Source organism: Haliotis rufescens, unplaced genomic scaffold (assembly GCF_023055435.1).
Source record: "Haliotis rufescens isolate VD_foot unplaced genomic scaffold, xgHalRufe1.0.p SCAF_1, whole genome shotgun sequence".
Lineage (NCBI taxonomy): Eukaryota > Metazoa > Mollusca > Gastropoda > Lepetellida > Haliotidae > Haliotis > Haliotis rufescens.
Window position 1 is genome coordinate 60,322,199 of NW_025963779.1, and position 16,519 is coordinate 60,338,717.

The window sequence follows — 16,519 nt, forward strand, 5'->3', positions numbered from 1 at the left end:
TACAAACATGGTTAACATACACATTATATACACATGTATACACATACACAGGCAGTTTATCTATTTGAAGTAAGGGTGCCACGTACCTTCAATAAATCTACCTCTAATAGTCACCAAACACATACATTAATACAACAAGATGTCATAGGGTATTAATTTCTGCCTGTTATGAGTATTTATAAGCTGCGATTTCTAAATGTTTATAAATGTGGGTTTTTTCTGTTTGTGCTAAATGAATGGTCCCTATGCCGGAAATGGAATGGTCCCCTGTAAACATGGCCGCTTTCGTCAGGCTTTGCTACACGTGCAGTGCGAAAAAGGCGTCAAATATCTCTCAAGGAACTTGTATATTATCCAGACGGTTTGCAACGACAGTTAATTATGGAGTTGCGAAAAGTAGGAACTTTATGCAGTGTCAATGCAGGCTGCATAGTACTGAGAAACTTGTCAGTGGATTACATCAGACAAGGTCGCCAAGTGTGCTCAAACACTGTGAACAACATAATGGGCAGCCTAGGATGGTTTTGTTCAACGAAAAGCGAACACTAAGCACCTATAGACATCAGACTATCTCAAAGAGCGCTAACACTTCTAATTTTATGAAATTCAACCCTTCAGCATTGACACTGAACAGTCGAGCTGGTCGGACTTTTCTAGAACTGAGTCGAATTGCTTCTGCTACCGTTTCTTCGAGATATTTTTCGAGTAGCTCTGATAAAGGTGACGGAAACGAACATGGGCAACCTGCTGAGGAAGAATCGCAGACGCCGCATGTGCAGCCCGAGCCATTTCCAATGGGAGCTCTTACCACCTTAGCAGTTCCTGAAATTTTCCCCAAAGTGCCCGTCATTGCAATCAGCAGAAATCCAGTTTTCCCAAGATTTGTGAAGATGATAGAAGTAAGTTGCATGATCCCATAAGTATAATATAGGCCACTAACTCTCTTGTTTTCTCTTTGTTTTGATATAACTCATATTAACTAAAATAAGATACAGATACCCTTTAGTTTGTTGTTTAACGACACACTCAGTAGTATTCATAGTATTCTAGCTATATCATCATGATCATATGACAGCAGCCTGTAAATGACTATGTCTGGCCCAGACTAAACTAAGGCGTGGGGGGGAAATTAATGGCTTCTTTGAGATTTGCTCCAAAAGTCATGATAGTATTTGAATCTAAAGGTACCTTTAAGCCTTTAACTTTTAGCATAAGCAAGATAAGTGCTAAGACAAGGGCCCTTTGATTTACATGATTAATTTTGAACACTGACTATGCCATGGGGGTACGATGACAGCCAACCAAGTCACCGAACCTATCCACCCGATCTGCATGAACCCTTGTGGGGTAAAATACCACTGAAGTTGCAGGTTAGAATTGGTCTTCAGCAACCAATGCTTTTCGTAAGAGGTGACTAAATGGTTCTGGTGGACGTGCCTGCTGACTTGGTCCATGCATGTCATCATCATATGCTAACTGCATGTATATACCCAATTTCCTTGTTGGAATCTTATTATTGAATCCCATGAAAAATGATGAAATGTGATGTAAATATGTAGCATAATGTGAAATATATATGTTGTTACATATCACAAAAGCATCTCCCAAATTCACATACTGTTTGTTTGTTGTTTAACGCTGCACTCAGCAATATTCCAGCTATATCGTATATGACAGCAGTCTGTATATAAATAAGTCTGGACAAGTCAATCCAGTGATTGACATTATGAGCATCAATCCACACAATTGGGAAATGATGACATGCATCAACCATGTCAGTGAGCCTGACCACTCGATCCAGTTAATCGCCTCTTACGACAAGCATTAGTCGCCTTTTACGGCAAGCATGGGTTTCTGAAGACCTTTTCTACCCCGGATCTTCACGGGTTAGTGTTCAATATGCATGTCAGTGACATCAGCATGATAGGGAACTCATCTTGCTCATGTTGATTAACAGTAATTCATTCAAGATATTTGTTGAAAGTTTAGTTCAGTATACATTGTATCTGCATGATTTGTACTGTCAATTCAGGTTGGTGACAAGACCTTGATGGATCTGCTGAGAAGGAAAGTGAGACTCAATCAACCATATGCTGGAGTGTTCTTGAAAAAGGATGACAGGTAATTTTGTCTTTTTTGCCCTTTTTTGTACCCACACACTGACATATGTCTATCCTGTTCAAATATAATATTGGATTGATGACATCAGATGATGCAGAGATATTTATTTGTTTTGAAATATGACTTTTACAATACGCAAGTGACCGCCTCTGTCCAGTGGGTGGGGCGTCTCCTCGGAGAGCAGGAGGTCAGTGGTTGGATCCCCTGGTGCATCAGACCAAAAGACAGGTTATAAGATGGTACTTTTTGTTGCCCATTGAGGGGATAAGAAACAAGGACTGCGCCTCGTTCCACAAAGCGATCTTAGTGCTAAGACGATTGTAACCCCCATACTTTAACATAGATTTGCAACAGTTGTAGAGCTACAATCGCTTTGAAGTATGGCTTGAAGTCAATATACTGTATGGGGTATGTTAAAGTGTGGTATGGGTTCTATTTAGCCAAGCACTGTGAAACCAGCATTAGTCCGGTCTAGTATATAAGTGCAATTATCACTGATTATATTGATTGAGACATTAAGTCCAATTTCACCTAATCTCACCAATACTAAAGTCTTAGATAAATTTTTTAAAAGATAAATTTAGCCTAAATGATTCAAGATGTTGCTCTTGTAATAGTATTTGTAACACTGTTTCCAGTAATGAGAGCGATGTCGTTTCCCGCCTGGATGACATCTATGATGTGGGAACCTTCGTCCAGATCACCGAGATGCAGGACCTTGGAGACAAGTTGAGGATGATCGTCATGGCACACCGCAGGTAGAAGGCACAACATTGTGAAACAGACATGAGATGATATAGTGACCTCTTTCTTTGGTACAGCATGCTTAGTGTGGATTTCTTTTTATGCCAAGTGTTTACTATCTTGACATTTATTTTGGTTTTTATCTCACAGTTCCACACCCACTGTAGTTTCATGTCAATGTAGTAGGGCAGGGACGGGTAACTCGGGTACCCGGGTCGGGTGGGTACTGAGTAGGATCCAGGTACCCATGGGACTACCCAGACCTGTGGTTAGTCACATGATATATTGTTTATTGACGAAAAGTATCTAGAACTCTGTGGTTACACTACAAGTCACAAATGTTCGCATTTCTTTCTGACTATGCACCCATTCCTTCTGACTTTTCATATCTTTGAATAAAGATATAACTTAAGTCAACTTCAGTGTTTGCATGACCAGATTGTTTAATACATGTATCTAAATACACTTTGCCAGTGCTATGGTAAAAAAATGCCCAATCGAACATTTTGTACCTATCTCTTGAGACCTACAGTGGGTACCCAGGTAGGGTCGCATAATAGGGGGTGGGTACCAGGGTAGTAACTTCGGACTCATCCCAGCCCTACAATGTAGTCATGATAACATTTGGTTAACTTTAACCTTTGATCAAACGGTTAAGCCAGAATGTAAGATTGGCTAGTTAACGTACCATGCCTATCTGTGTAAATGTCAAATATTTAGGTTTGTGTAGCTACAGTATTTGTTTCTTTGTTTGTTGTTTAACACAGCACTCAGCATTATTTCAGCCTACTGGCAACAGCCTGTAAATAATTCCATCTAAAGCCGACAGTGATCAATATTGTGAGTAACGATCCGTTGGGTTGTGATAACACGCAATCTACCAGTCACTGAGCCTGGCGACCAGATCCATTTGGATGCGTCTAATGACCAGCATAAGGGGTAACCAATTCTGACCCAGAATCCCCAAAGGGGTGTAGCTCACCTGGGTAATGGTGACTCATTGTGTCTAGATGGCAAATACATCCAGTCTTTCCACAAGGTAGTTTTTATCATTGCGTTTTATAGTGTGTAGTATAGAATGGCAGATTTGACCTATGAAAGCTCTCCAAATGTTTTTCAACACCTAGTAAATATGCTTCAGTGGATAGAGGCCACTCAACGCATGTATTCAATATTTTCAGAGTTAAGGATTTTTGAAAGTGAGGGTGGGGTCTGAAACCTTAAAGAATTAAAAAAAAATTATCCAATTTGAAAATTTTGAACTTGTCCCAAACAGAGAAGAAGAGGCAACGTTTTTTTTTATAGATTCAACAACAAGGTTTCAATGTCAGGAAGACTTTTGCCCTTTGTCATATACTGTTAACAAATGGAAGCTCACTTGCAGGATTCGGATTACTGGACTTGTCTCAGAGGAAGCTGAAGGGCAAGATCAAGCCATTGAAGCAGGTATGTCTGCATGGTTAGGCCAGACTCTTCTGGGGGTTGGGGGTGAGGTGGGTGGGGTTAGAGTTACCTTCCTTCTGCTATAGCCCTACTAAAGGGAGTAAGTTTTTTTTTGTCCGACATGAAACTTTTGTGTACCAGAAATATATGATTGTGGGTTTCACCAAGATGAAAAGCATCTGATGCCAGCATCACTTTGCCACTACTATCACATTGACCTGACATACCTGAATATAGCTGAAATGCAGTTCAAAGCATCACTAAACCAAACTCACTATCTTATGTTTGTATAAACACAAACTCACCACTTACTATGAGGATGAAGGCTTTCATGGAAATGAAATTGAAGCTAAGACTGATAGATCAAGAAATGAAAACATGGTAAACAAGGCATTGGTAACAAGTCAGTTAAAACATTGATTCTTACACATTTTCAATGCATTGAAATAACATGCTCGACTGACTCCTTGTGAAAATTCGGATAGATACATCCCAGGTGAAATCTGCTGGACTTGATGCTTAGGACAAGATTTGTTTAGGAGATTGAAAGGTTTTGGTGGAGAATACAATACTGGTCCAGGTGTTTCCAAGGTGAAAAACAACTTGAAAGTGGACATTACGTAGTACTTTTCACAGACAGGAACAACTATTAGCATGTTTTAACAAGGACTTATCATTATGATCAGACAACAATAACAGTAACAAGAAGAAACGGCGACGACGACGTAACGGCCGCAATGGTGGTGAGGAGGCGGTAAAGACAGTGGGAGGGGAACCAGTTGAGTCGTCTCCCTTGTTGGATAATGTGGCAGAGCAGATGCTTCAAGCTCCAACACCTGTACCGCCCATGCCTCACGTCCTGATGGTGGATGTGGAGAACCTTCAGCATGAGCCCTTCACCAGCGATGATGAGATAAAGGTGGTTACTAATACCTGTCACAATTATATGTTTACTTAAGACTTCAGATTTAACGGGCGGCACGGGTGGCCCAGTCGTCTGAGGCGCCGCAATTCGCTGTGCAGAGTTGCATCCCTTGGGGATGCCAAAAAAATATGATTGTGGGTATGAATCCCGGTTTCGCCCTGATTAAATTTCTTGGTTTGTCAGCACCATACCCATGCCACTTTTAACAGTATTCCAGTTATATCGCGGCGTGTCAGCTTAATGTGGGAGGAAAGCCTGAAGTGATGCAGGTCTTAGACGTTTACCACTTCGGTGAAACCCACAAGCACGGGTATGGTGCTGACAAACCTAGAAACATAATGGGAGAGAACCGGGATTCAAACCCACAATCATAGGTTTCTGCAGAGCGAATCGCGGCGCCTTAGACAACAGGGCCATCCATGCCCCGATACATAAATGGTAATTGCTTGGATAACCAAGCAAATGCCATTGAATGCCACAATACCCGTTGTTTGTGATAACATTCTGGTGGATTAGATCCATAAGAAACTGGATTTGTTGATTAAACTTACTGGCAAGTACTGTTAGTACTTGGATGGAAGTCCACAAGCAATGGCCAAACGTCAGCTTTTTTTGTGTTAACGCTGTCTTTGTGAAAATGTTATGCTATGTTTTATGAAAGAAATTTGTACATGTAGTTCATGCTGACCAATATAAAGCCAATATAGCCATGATAGCATGTTACATGATGCTGGCTGATTATCATAATTGATTGTAAAAGGAGGTTTGATGTTATGCAGGCACTGACATCTGAAGTTGTGAAGACGATCCGGGACATCATAGCAATGAATCCTCTGTACAGGTACATGGACCATCTAATAACCTATACTGGACCATCTAATAACCTATACTGGACCATCTAATAACCTATACTGGATCAGCTATTATCAGCTAAACTGTCAATTAGGTAGAAACTTCGATACTTGGTCATGTTAGTGCGGTCAAGTAAAGTATAATCTTGCCTGATACTTGTCTATTGATGTTTTTGTATATACTATGCAACACCAAAGTAAGTTTTGTTATTGGGGAAATAAATGCATTTGTATGATGACATACATACATACATATTTTTCAAGACAGGGAAGATCTTGATATGGTGTTTTGATAGATGTTTATACCTCACCAAGTTATATTAACTGAAGGCAGTGACTAGACATTCACCATTAAGTGTCACGCACATACAATATGGTTGCTGTCATCATTTTGAAAAAGCATAGAACTGTTTGAAATATTCTGATCAGCTTCCCGAGGCAAGGGAGTTAACTGACTATAAAAGTCTAGTTTCCACTCTTGCTAAACTAGGCTGGAATTATGGAGTTATATTTTGGCTGGACTAACAAGCCTACGTTCAGTCCAGTCAGAATTTCGTAACGAAATTGACATCTCGTTTGAAAACGGGCGTGCATGTTTTGGTTGATTGCAGGATTTGCAAAGCATGTGTACCACCAACTCGGCATTGACAGATCTTTTGCAAATCTTTTCATGTTTTTTATCAAGCGATAAGCGATAAGACCCGTTTTATCGACCAGATTGTCTTGACTGGACGCCGCCATTTTCTTTGAAACAAATGCGAAGTGATATGAGAGGCGGAATCTGATTGGTCAATAGGAGGGACATAGAAGGAACATAACCCGTAATGGCCACAGGTGGTGATATGATTGAGTCCGGAAATTCAAGCCTAGTTTGGCAAGGGTAGAAACTGGACATTTATAGTCAGTTAATTCCCTTGCCTCGGGAAGATGTATTGTGATATTTTACAAATATGTTTTTTAAATCTTAAGTATTTGATTGTCATGATTATATGGAAGAGAATTATTGCTTTTTCTTGTATATTTTTGTGCTCAAAGGTTAGACCTATAAGATACGAAAATTATTGGTGCTTACTTTGTAAAATTGTTGACTAATACTTACACAGATTTGTAGATGATAAACACCCCCATAATAATAAGTTATCACTAATCATTACCTACTTATTGACTCTGTTTTCAGGGTAAGTTACGACTGCTGTGTGTCATCTAAATGAAACTACTGTATTTTGTGCATTCCAGAGAGAATCTGGCCCAGATCATTCAGGCTGGTCAGAGAGTGATTGACAATCCAGTTTACATCAGTGATTTAGGTCAGTAGACTGGTTCTGTGCTGCTTGTGCAGGGATACGGTGTTGGCGGGATGGTGGTGTTGGCGGAATGGAGGTGTTGGCGGGATGGTGGTGTTGGAGGTGTTGGCGGGATGGTGGTGTTGGAGGTGTTGGCAGAATGGAGGTGTTGGCAGGATGGAGGTATTGGTTTGGATGGAGGTGTTGGCGGGATGGAGGTGTTGGCGGGATGGAGGTGTTGGCGGAATGGAGGTGTTGGCGGGATGGAGGTGTTGGCGGAATGGAGGTGTTGGCGGAATGGAGGTGTTGGTTTGGATGGAGGTGTTGGCGGGATGGAGGTGTTGGTTTGGATGGAGGTGTTGGCGGGATGGAGGTGTTGGCGGGATGGAGGTGTTGGCGGAATGGAGGTGTTGGCGGGATGGAGGTGTTGGCGGAATGGAGGTGTTGGTTTGGATGGAGGTGTTGGCGGGATGGAGGTGTTGGTTTGGACGGAGGTGTTGGCGGGATGGAGGTGTTGGCGGGATGGAGGTGTTGGTGGGAGGGTGTGTGTTGGCGGGATGGAGGTGTTGGTGGTAGGGTGTGTGTTGGCGGGATGGAGGTGTTGGTGGTAGGGTGTGTGTTGGCAGGATGGAGGTGTTGGCGGGATGGGATGGAGGTGTTGGCGGGATAGAGGTGTTGGTTTGGATGGAGGTATTGGCGGGATGGAGGTGTTGGTGGTAGGGTGTGTGTTGGCGGGATGGAGGTGTTGGTGGGAGGGTGTGTGTTGATGGGATGGAGGTGTTGGTTGTAGGGTGTGTGTTGGCGAGATGGTGGTGTTGGTGGTAGGGTGTGTGTTGGCGGGATGGAGGTGTTGGTTGGAGGGTGTGTGTTGATGGGATGGAGGTGTTGGCGGGATGGAGGTGTTGATGGGAGGGGGATAGTTGGTTGGGGTTCACATTCACATTAAACTATCATGTGAACATTTAACATCACATGTAGTCATTAAAGTATCAGATAGATTTTGAATGTAATTTTGTGTTTGACTGCTTATCTTAATAATTATTCATGGCATTGAAAGTGGGCTCTTGGATAGTCAGCCATTGTAATCTGTTGCTTAAATGAAATTACTCTCAATGATTATGCATGTTCATGATACAGATTAACCTGCAATTTTACATTGTTATTTACTTTGGATGGAGTTGTCTCCCTTGCTACATTTCTCAAGCCTGTATGTATGCATTGTGCTTGAAGTCAATGACCTGCATACAGGCTTTCCTTTCATATACGCTGACATGCTTCAAAGCAGCAGTAAAACCACTGCTCACTCTCTCAGTTTCATCAGAACTACTCTCTGTGAAGGCATGTTTCTTCTTTGAGCATGCTGAGATAAAAAGGACATTAAAAGCCTAATGTTTTGCACAATTTCAAGCTTTATCATGTTTATTATGGTTTATGTACAGCAGGGATGTATCTCGAGGCCAGTTTTCAGAAGCATGTCTATGGAAAAGATCAGTAAAATTCCCAACTTAAAATGTTCATAATTAATGTTAATATAGTTGTATGTAATATGTTGTGTTGTCTTTCACTGTTATCAGGACAAGTGAAGAGAAAATGGCTTTAATGCTTAGAAAATATAATCTTTTGAACCCAATTTTTCCCCAAATTGGCTTGCCAAGGGCTCTTAGTTTCCAATCCCAGATAAATCCCTCTATGTATATGTTTAAAGGGCAAGTTCACACGGAAATGAACCTATTTTTCTTGTACTTTTTCCACATTAAAAGTGTTAACCTAGAAGTGTCATAGACAAAAATATAAAAAAATCACTAATAATTGACATATTTTTTGCATTAAAATGATTTATATTTTTCACATTTACCAAGTGTTCTATTTCCATAACAAAAACACCATGGCTTATGCCCCTTACAATATGACGTCATTGGTGCCAATTGATAAACATTATGACGTCACCATGCTTTGTTAGAGCCGCTTCACGTGGTGTAGGTACAGGTGTGTGATTCTAGCGTCTCAGATGCCAGCCAGCATAGTGTTATGCTGAGTCACCACTGCGCCGGAGTGTGTCGTAGGCCATGTTGTTTTACCACAAACTGGTACTTGATATCATTTGCGTTGAGAATAGACAGGGACCCAGTTGAATTGGCACCAATTACGTCATAATCTAAGGGGGATAACTCAGGCCTGTTTAGCTCGAAAAACGAAGGCCTCATAACGGCATATCATTTTCACACTATTGTGAGCTTCCTACTTTCACTGTGAAAAAAATGAGTGTATATTTTCAAACACAGATACTAACTAATTCTAAAATTGCGTTTTGTTTAGAAAAAGATAGAAAGTGATTTTTGTGTGTACACTTCCCCTTTAATAGAAATAAGCTATCCACATTTTCCTGTTATTACTGATCTTGCTTCAGCTGTATGTTGTGTTTACGACATTTGTCACTGAAACCTTGTGGCTTCAGGAGCTGCTCTGACTGCTGGGGAGGCGGAGGAACTCCAGAAGGTCCTGGAGGAGACAAATGTAAGGCTCAAGACTGTCATGTTGCCCATCCATGTACCCCCCTCCCCTTTCCATGGGATTGCCATGCCCATAACCCATGGTTGCCCCCCCCCCCCCCCATAACCCATGCTTGTACACCCCCCATCATCCCTTTCCATTGGGTTGCTATGCTTGTACCCTTCCAACCCTCCCTTCCAATGGGGTTGCCATGTCCATAACCCATGCTTGTACACCCACCACCCTCCCTTCCCATGGGGTTGCCATGCCCATATCCCATGCTTATACACCCCCATCCTCCCTTCCTATGGGGTTGCTATGCCCATAACCCATGCTTGTACCTTGACCACCCTCCATTCCAATGGGGTTGCCATGCCCATAAACCATGCTTGTACCCTCCCCATGGAGATGCAGGGCAGAATACAGGGATGTGAAATCTCTGCGGAAACGCGTTTTTTTAAACAGTAGTCCTCGGAAAAAATCATCTTCCCCGTAAAAATATACCGGTAATCAAAGTTTTAAAAAATACACTCCGAAAAATATGATCGAAAATCGGACAACCGTCTCGAATTGTCCTGTTTTCGATCAGCTTTCAGCAGCAGGCTTTCGGACATCATCGTTTTCTATCACGAATACTTGCACTATAACATGGAGTGTGGCGCCACACAGAAATTGTAAATACTCCGAGTCAGATGATGGTTTGTTTTTAAGATAAAATTGTCTTTTAGCCTATACGTGAATGAGATATTTTACAGTTAGCTGTTCATGTGATTAGCGAGAAAACTATGAATGTTTCCTCAGCGTTCGAAAACCAATAACATGGGGATGTATGTTGTATTAATATCTTATGTTGCAATGGAGTTTTGTTTTTTTTCAACAAAAGGTAAGTTAGTACAAGGTAACTTTTTTGTCAATATGCTTCAACATGGGGAAAGGGTCAGACATTGCACCCTTATGACAGTTGTCCTTGTGTCTGGGGGATGGGGGTTGAAGGTTATGGCAGTATTGCTCACAGACCTGGCGGAAGCTATGCCCGATTTTTTTTAAAGTACTGATTTAACTTCGAAATTTTTCTGCATCTGCCATCTTTGTTTATTTGACTTATTTACTTTTGCCATTGACTTATTACATTTTTGGTGTTAATGTTGTCCAAACTGAACTTAATTGCTTAAAATGCAATCAAATGTTTAAAAGATTTCTGGGGGGGCATGCCATCCCCCCCTAGACTTTTCCTCTTTTTTTTTGGGAAGACCTGCTCACATCTCTGAAAATAGGTCCCCCACAACCCATTCTTTTAGCCCGTTTTGGGGTCATCGTACTCCATGCAGTAGGTGATTTAATAATGAAGTAGACATCCATTCTTACCTATACCATGTATACATATTAATTTGGTGACAATTACATCATCACAGGTACCAAAGAGACTGATGTTGGCCCTGTCATTGTTGAAGAAGGAGTTTGAACTAAGCAAGCTCCAGCAGAGGATTGGTAAAGAGGTCAGTTGATTCGCCTTCAGATTCTGGTTCACAAAGCAGGCCTAAAGATAGGTCACTAGAAGATCCGGGGTAGAATAGGTCTTCAGCAACCCATGCTTGCTGTACAAGGCGACTATGCTTGTCGTAAAAGGCTTCTAACGGGATCGGGTGGTCAGGCTCGCTGACTTGGTTGATGCATGTCATCGGTCCCAACTGTGTGGATCGATGCTCATGTTGTCAATCACTGAATTGTCTGGTCCAGACTCGATTATTTTACAGACCGCCGTCATATAGCTGGAATATTGCTGAGTGCGGCGTTAAACAACAAACCAAACCAAACCAAAAAGCCTAAAGATAGGTCCAGTGGATAGAGCATGTGCCCAGAGAGTGGAAGGTCGGTGGTTGGATCTCTGTCCGCGTCATACCAAAAGAGGTTAAACTATGGTACTTCTTGTTACCTTGCCAGTGATGGGATAAAACAAGGACTGGTCTGCATAAGGTGTTTATGTTAACATGTTAAACTGTGAGTGCGGGCCAAATTGTATGAATGCCGGAGCATGGTTTCACTCTATGAAGGTTCATACTCCAATTAACTCACACAAAGTGGAAGTCAATGCTTATGATTTTTTTATGTCACTATTTTATACCTTGTGGGAATTATTAAACAATTTCATTTAGTATGTTTGACTTCATGTTTACACTGACAGCCATAGAACAACCAACTGAAATTCGGGAAAAAAAAGTTACCTTGAAAATATTGTGTGAGCGGGCGGCCCTTTTTTTTTCTCTTTTTTGTTGTTGTGTACACACTAGTTAGAATCCAAATCCGTATATTGCTGTGTATAAGGCAAGTTTTTCTAGAATTAGGAGGCTTTGAAGGTATATGTGTGTTTGTGTGTGTGTGGGGGGGGTCTTATACATAGGGTTAAGTATTTTATGGGTTTTTTTCCGCAGCACATAGACATTACTGTGGGCACGGAACACCGGAAATACCATGTCAACAAATCCGTACTGAAATACTCAAATTAATCATGTAATAACACTGTCTGGTTGTAGAAAGAGTTCATAATATATCTGGACTTATGTTGGTAATCTATTTAATAATTTTATTCAACATTTCTATCAATATTGTTTCAGTTCATTTTGGCAAAATCGTATGTGAAGTGATCGGAAGATCACACAACTCGCCGTTACTTACAGCAACCACGGTCATATTACCGCTATTGACGCTTGAAACAAACTTTAGTGGATAGAGAATGGATATATATATCATAAATGCCATACATTGAATCGCTGAAAGTCATACTTGTTGTAGTTTGACTATTATATGTCAACATTAAGTTTTTGAAATCGTTGGCGCATGGACGGTTATTGGTCAAATTCTTCCATTCGAAAACATTTCCGGCAATGGCGATCAGCTGAACCAAAGTGCTACGCTTATGGTTATTAATTTATTTCACATATATATAGTAAAGCTGCAACTACACATTATATTGGAATAAATTATTCCTGACAAAATAATAGTTTCAGATACAATTCTTCCGCTCATTGTATCAAAATTCTTTAACCCCCTGGATGCCAGAGGGACATATATGTCCCTCCTCTTCAACCCCCACTTTGAAGTCGAATAAAATTCAAAATACATCACGCACACAGATACACTTCACAGTTTTGAATAATGTGGGAAATTCCCTTTTCTGTGATATCATCCACTGGCATTTTAGGCCAAGCAAAAGTACTGAAAATGACCTCTGAAACTTAGGTACATCGTAAATGTTGCCATTTTTTATACATTACTAAATCACCACTCACAGCGTTATTCACAGCATGTTTTGAAATCTAAATTTCGGATATTTACTCGGAGAAATGAATTTCAAAAATAGCATATTAGTGATGACGGGTATCTGTCTTTTATCAAATCACCGATGATCATTCCAAAACATCTCCGATAATCCTAGAATCGTTTCAAATGTTTGGAAAATACGCAAACACGAACGGCTGAAGTGAACTTTCTGCCATATTGGATAGTGTTTACAAAATCATGTTTCACGTACACCGGTCATGAGACGCCTGTAACATCACGTATATTTCAAACTTAGCTGCGATACATACATCCTTGAATTCCTCATACATTTTAGAATCAAATGACTAATGGTCTTTGTCACCAATACAAAGTGCCTAGATGAAATCAAGCAAAATAAGTTAGGTGTGAAAACAAACGCTGTGGTCGAAAAACTGCACTTGTTTGAAATGTAAACAAATCAAAATTCAGATTTTACACAGTGTAGCATTTTCTCCTATTTTGAGCTATCCATTCGTCTATTCGTTGAAGATATTGGCTCAATATTTTCAGAATATGCATGGGAAGAGAATCGTAGGAAGAATTAGGGAATTTAAAAAAGATGCATTGCAATGATTTTATACTTTCAACAGAAATTGTCAAAGTTACCCTCCTGTGTGACGTCATGACTGACGCAAAATCACGCACAACGACAACGGTATTTATCGGACTATTTCCGTTGGTTTCAATGAAAAATATAACACCAAATAACAGTACATAGATTGTCAGAATGTTTCTGATTACTTACATGTCACATTTATGTATATACGATCCCTAAATCAACGAAAGTCCCCTCGTAAAATCCTGTGTACTGTTGACAGTGAACATGCAATTTTATAAAAGTCGGTCACCGATAGTGATGTCATACGTCAACATTGTTGTACATATTTGGCAATTTCTTTGAGGTGAAGGTCCTTGAATGAGAGTGCACACGGCCATTGTATCAGGCTGTTTACAGTTTCAGTTATGGTGTAGATTTTGCATATCTTTTATACATTTTTTCACACAATTAATTTCACTTTGGATATTTGTCAATATTCAAAATGATATCATACGTAAATATAGGCCACAACATGTATTGAAAAAATCTCCTGTTGGTTTGAACATTGTTAACATAAGAATTGATAGGTTTATAGTGTCGAATACGATATTACGTAAATGTGACTGCAGCATGTACATATTTCTTGGGACGTGTAATATAACCAATGTCCATGAATAGCCGTTTCATTCTCTTTTACAACTAAAACTGAATATATTACTTTATCAAAATGGATAATATTTTTCGTTAAAATATATGCACACATTTCTGAAAGAATTGTCTTGGTCTTGGAATTGTTTTTTGTCGTTTGATACACAGAACAGTGATATCTAACTATTCGCCAGGTGCGCGTTAGTCACAAACAATTTACAAATTATTCCTCTCGTTTTGCATTATATATTCAGTGGATTCATTCTTTTTCCAATATTGTGATCACAGGATATTCAACTGTTAACTTTATTTCTCTAGGAATTGTAAAAAGTATAAAAATAAAATACCAGTGTCGTCATTCTCTGACGTTATCAAAGACATAAAACCAGCCATGACGTCAAACAGAATGGTATTATTTTTTTGGTATTTCATTACATTTGATGATAAGGCTAGTGCACCATTAATAATGGTGCAATGTTAGTCACATTACACTTACACATTCAAGAGAATGTTGGAATCTAAGGACTAAGTTATAGGTTAGATAGGGCCATGCATTTATCTATTACCTCTTTTATTATGAAGTACAATTTCATCATTTCTTATGTTGTTGTTTTTATAACTAAACGTACAGTTTCAATATCGATATTTGTGTTGGAATAGTTTGGTTCCTAGTGAACAAAACACCATAAAAATATATTGTCCTTACCCACAGTTCATTCTCACCAAGTGACCTAAGTTACAGTAAACTAGTGCTAAGCATAGCGGAGTTATGCCCCCTTTTCTTTGTACGTGTGTAAACTCTCTGTCGCCTTTTGACGTCATAGAGAAAAATCAGTTTTCGTCATTTACGGCATGCTATTTTTGGCTTTGAATGTATGTCGTTATACATACGCATATAACTCCATTTGATATATAGTTATGTTGTTCAGATACTAGGCAGTAATTTGCTCGCTAAAAGTTTCCATAAAGCTTCTAAATAAAAAAAATTGTCGCACAGTACTTTTATCAGTGTACGATAAAAAGCAGAGACATTAAGTGTTTTTCAACGCAGAATAAATTCTTTGGCAACACTCGGAAGTGTCTTTTTTTAAGACCGGTTTAATATTTGCAGTTAAATTTACACCATCAAATAGGAAATTTAATATTCTCCACATCTGCGCAATTTTATAGCCAGAGGTATATCCTGTGACGCGTGAGCGCAATTCTCGCGCAACCTTCACTTTTCCAATCTTAGGAAAATGTGCGTCAGAAAAAAAAGTCGGCATCCAGAGGGTTAAAGTTATATTATTGGCCGAATCAACGGTAGATTCCGAGAAAAGTGTATACAGCTGAATGCTACTTCCGGCTTAGTTTACGAGACAAGACGCACGGTAATCTTAATCTCTGCATATAAAACAATGCCAATCAGAACAGGAAATACAATTTAATCGGCTAATCATTAAATTTGGTGGTGTTTTTTTCTCAAATTTCAAATTTGAATTGACCGAGTTTAATTGATATAATCTGTTCCGTTTCGCTGAAGGGCTACGATGTAATTTTTTTTTCTGCGGAAGACAAACACATTTTTATTGCAAATGTAGAGATTTTGTATGCACTAGTGATGTGCTATATTCCGATTTGCTTTATAGCCGGGGTATATAAATTAGCATCAATTTCCCGCTTATTTTATGAGACAAATAACCTCTGCATTGTCCCTCACACAGTACACAAATACCATTGAATTTGTATTTGAATACCATCATCATGTATGGTGATGTTGTATTGCAAATTTAATGTTTTCATTGACCAAATTTGCAAACAGCAAAGCAAGCACACAAACTCCTATTGCCGCCATGACCATAACACACGAGATGCGCAGTAAAGCAGTGCGCATGAAAAGGGAAGTAACTGCACGTTATATTGGATCGCATTGTTTTTAAGTATTGTAGCATTTCACAGTTGAGGTCGTGTGTTCAAGACGCAGAACATTTAAGGATGTATTTCTTTTTTAAATGGAAATAAAAATGAAACGTGCGGCAGACTTTATGATGATGCGGCGGTGCCTGAGAACCAAGAATTTATTTTTTTTTAGCCCAAAAGGAGTGGTTACATGAGCATTTTTTTTGGTTACAAGAAATAAATTCAATTATTATCATTAGATGAAGTAGGTCCCTAAGAA

General features: G+C 39.7%; 1 protein-coding gene across 1 annotated transcript in view; it reads left to right on the forward strand.

Annotated features, from left to right (window-relative positions):
- The first annotated feature begins 263 nt into the window (after window positions 1–263).
- LOC124145063 (lon protease homolog, mitochondrial-like) overlaps window positions 264–16,519 on the forward strand; it is a 48,557-nt gene continuing 32,301 nt past the window's right edge. The window contains exons 1-9 of the mRNA XM_046514731.2: window positions 264–899; window positions 2,033–2,121; window positions 2,760–2,879; window positions 4,250–4,311; window positions 4,995–5,227; window positions 6,013–6,074; window positions 7,321–7,391; window positions 9,823–9,881; window positions 11,270–11,353. Coding sequence (XP_046370687.1) covers window positions 276–899; window positions 2,033–2,121; window positions 2,760–2,879; window positions 4,250–4,311; window positions 4,995–5,227; window positions 6,013–6,074; window positions 7,321–7,391; window positions 9,823–9,881; window positions 11,270–11,353 — 1,404 coding nt within the window. The 5' untranslated portion in view covers window positions 264–275. The remainder of the gene's footprint in view (window positions 900–2,032; window positions 2,122–2,759; window positions 2,880–4,249; window positions 4,312–4,994; window positions 5,228–6,012; window positions 6,075–7,320; window positions 7,392–9,822; window positions 9,882–11,269; window positions 11,354–16,519) is intronic.